Source organism: Mus caroli, chromosome 5 (genome assembly GCF_900094665.2).
Source record: "Mus caroli chromosome 5, CAROLI_EIJ_v1.1, whole genome shotgun sequence".
In the NCBI taxonomy this organism is placed as follows: domain Eukaryota; kingdom Metazoa; phylum Chordata; class Mammalia; order Rodentia; family Muridae; genus Mus; species Mus caroli.
Window position 1 is genome coordinate 62,702,745 of NC_034574.1, and position 2,401 is coordinate 62,705,145.

Consider the following 2,401-nt stretch of genomic DNA (forward strand, 5'->3'; position numbering starts at 1 on the left):
CTGACACATAAAAGACCTTTGAAGAAACACTTGGTATCCTATCCAAAGCAGAGCTCGTGAGAGACTGTCACACTTAAAAGGTATTTTCAGGACAGGCTAAATCAAATATTGCACAAGATGTTGGTGAAAAACAAAAGTGATCAAGACTCCACTTACCACAAAAATAAAAAGATTCTAAAGAAAACTGAGGAAGGCAGGATAGAAATCAAGGGATTATGAGCTTGTCATATGACATACTATATAGGAGATATCATGTGAAAAATCAAATGTAGATATTAAGTGTAAATTGTATAGATACCAGGAGTTCAAGGAAGCTAATACAGATGGAATCTTGGAGTCACTATATTTGAAAGCCAATTAACTGAATGATCACAGGTAATAACTTAATATTAGATTTATGATTTAAAGGCAGAAGAAAGACAAGCCAAGGGGAGAGGGCTAAGAGGATTGGCTATTGGAAATCCATGTGAAAGATATATGATGAAGTACAACACCAAGCCAGAAACTGACAAAAAGACCAAGCCAATACCACTTACCAAATGAGATGAAATTGAAAAATACTTGGATATAGTGTGGCATATCACCACCCATTGGACAAAGGTTGTCATGGTAACAGGATGAAACTTCCTGCCCAGATGACCAGGAAGAGTAAAGAGGAAATAATAAGGTAGATTCAGAGATACGGCAACCCTTTCAAATGTTTTTTTTTTTTTTTTTCTATACAGTAGACTAGAGAAATAGGTCACACTTGAAATTTTTGAGTTAGGGGGCAGTAGTTAATGTTTATGTGCTTTTGCGAATGAAGGTTGAGGGAAGAGAGACATGGAGAGAAGAAGGCAATAAAAGGGAAGCAAAGTGGACATAAGTAGAATCTCTCGTACGGTGGGAAGATGCAAGCGTGATCTACATGCTTATGGCTTTCATGAAAATAGGACCAAAATAACAGATAGGAGAGGAAGAAAGATTAGAGACTTGAGCAGTAAAGCATTGGTGTTATTTGGTCATCTAAGTAGGAAAACAAATTTCAAACTAAAATGAAGTATAAGGATTAAAGGGCAGTGCTGAGAACTATTTCAAAAACTTCAATAGCATTAATACAAAATGGGTGGAATTTCCTGTAGGTACATTTATCTATTTAGAGAGAATATAGCAAAATTACTTTGGATATATGCAAGGGAGAGCTGTAGTAATAGACCCTAGCATTTAGATCAGATGAGAGGGAAGTGAGAATCTGAAAATGTGTTGAGTCAATACATTATCTAAATGAGACCAAATAACAGCTGTTAAGGTAAATTAAGGGATTTCTTTGACTCTGGATAGATAAAACCCCTGAACTCTCCAAAGGTGCCAAACTGTAACTTTTAACCACATACAGAGTTATGAAAGTTTTTGAAAAATATTTATTATAGAGTTAATAAATGTTAAGCATAAGATGTTATTTTGCTTACAATTTCTCAGAAGCATGTCTATTGAGAAAAACAGCATTCATCAGCACCAAGACTGTATCTCTTAATATTTCAAAATATTTTAACTGTTTTAATGCTCCAGGCTAAAAAAAAAATAAAACATCATCCCCACCAACAGGCTAATAGAGAACTATCATTGAGCACTGTCTTGTCTCTCTGCTTAATATTCTCTCAACAGAAATAACATGGAAGTTATCTCACAGGATTTGAGTGGAAATGCACTTCCAGAAAAATCTGAAGAGCCAACAGATAGGATCTTGCAAAGTCACATCAAGCAGTCTTTAGAAAACGGTCAGAAGGGCAAAGAGTCCGTAAAGTAAGGCACAGGGGTAAGCGACAAGAAGCTGCTGTCCTTCCATGGCCAAGGCCGAAATGAAGATCTTAGAAGCTGAGAGACTGCACCAGGTAATGATGAGCAGAGCTGACATGGTTCCTATGGTACCCCTGTAGGAGAGACAAAGATGACAGATGCCTTATGCCTGAAGGGTAGGGGTGGGGGGCTGAATCAGAACTACCTTTGAAGTGCAGGTGGTACATCTGTTCAGAGCATCAGTCTCCATTTGCAAAGGAGATTGATTACCTGAAGGAGCTTACAGGGCCTCAGGCAGCCAGAAAATATTTTATTAAAATCTGCTGCTCAGGACTGATCTTTTTACACTTTGGTAAATCTAGAGTAAGCCAAAGCAGAAATCGTGGTAATCATCAGTCTCATTTATTGACATTTCCTATTTTATTTCTGTTTCATGTAATGTATTTCTTAGTTGTCTATTATGACTTTGGATTTTTATTTTTATTTTTATTTTTTTTAATTTTTAATATTTTTTATTACATATTTTCCTCAATTACATTTCCAATGCTATCCCAACATTCCTCCATACCGCCCCCCACTTCCCTACCCACCCATTCCCATTCTTTTGGCCCTGGCATTCCCCTAT

At 36.7% G+C, this 2,401-nt stretch overlaps 1 protein-coding gene across 1 annotated transcript in view; it reads right to left on the reverse strand.

Moving 5' to 3' along the window:
• Positions 1 to 778: 778 nt before the first annotated feature.
• Yipf7 (Yip1 domain family member 7) overlaps positions 779 to 2,401 on the reverse strand; it is a 20,716-nt gene continuing 19,093 nt past the window's right edge. Inside the window, exon 6 of the mRNA XM_021163943.2 lies at positions 779 to 1,910. Coding sequence (XP_021019602.1) covers positions 1,748 to 1,910 — 163 coding nt within the window. The 3' untranslated portion in view covers positions 779 to 1,747. The remainder of the gene's footprint in view (positions 1,911 to 2,401) is intronic.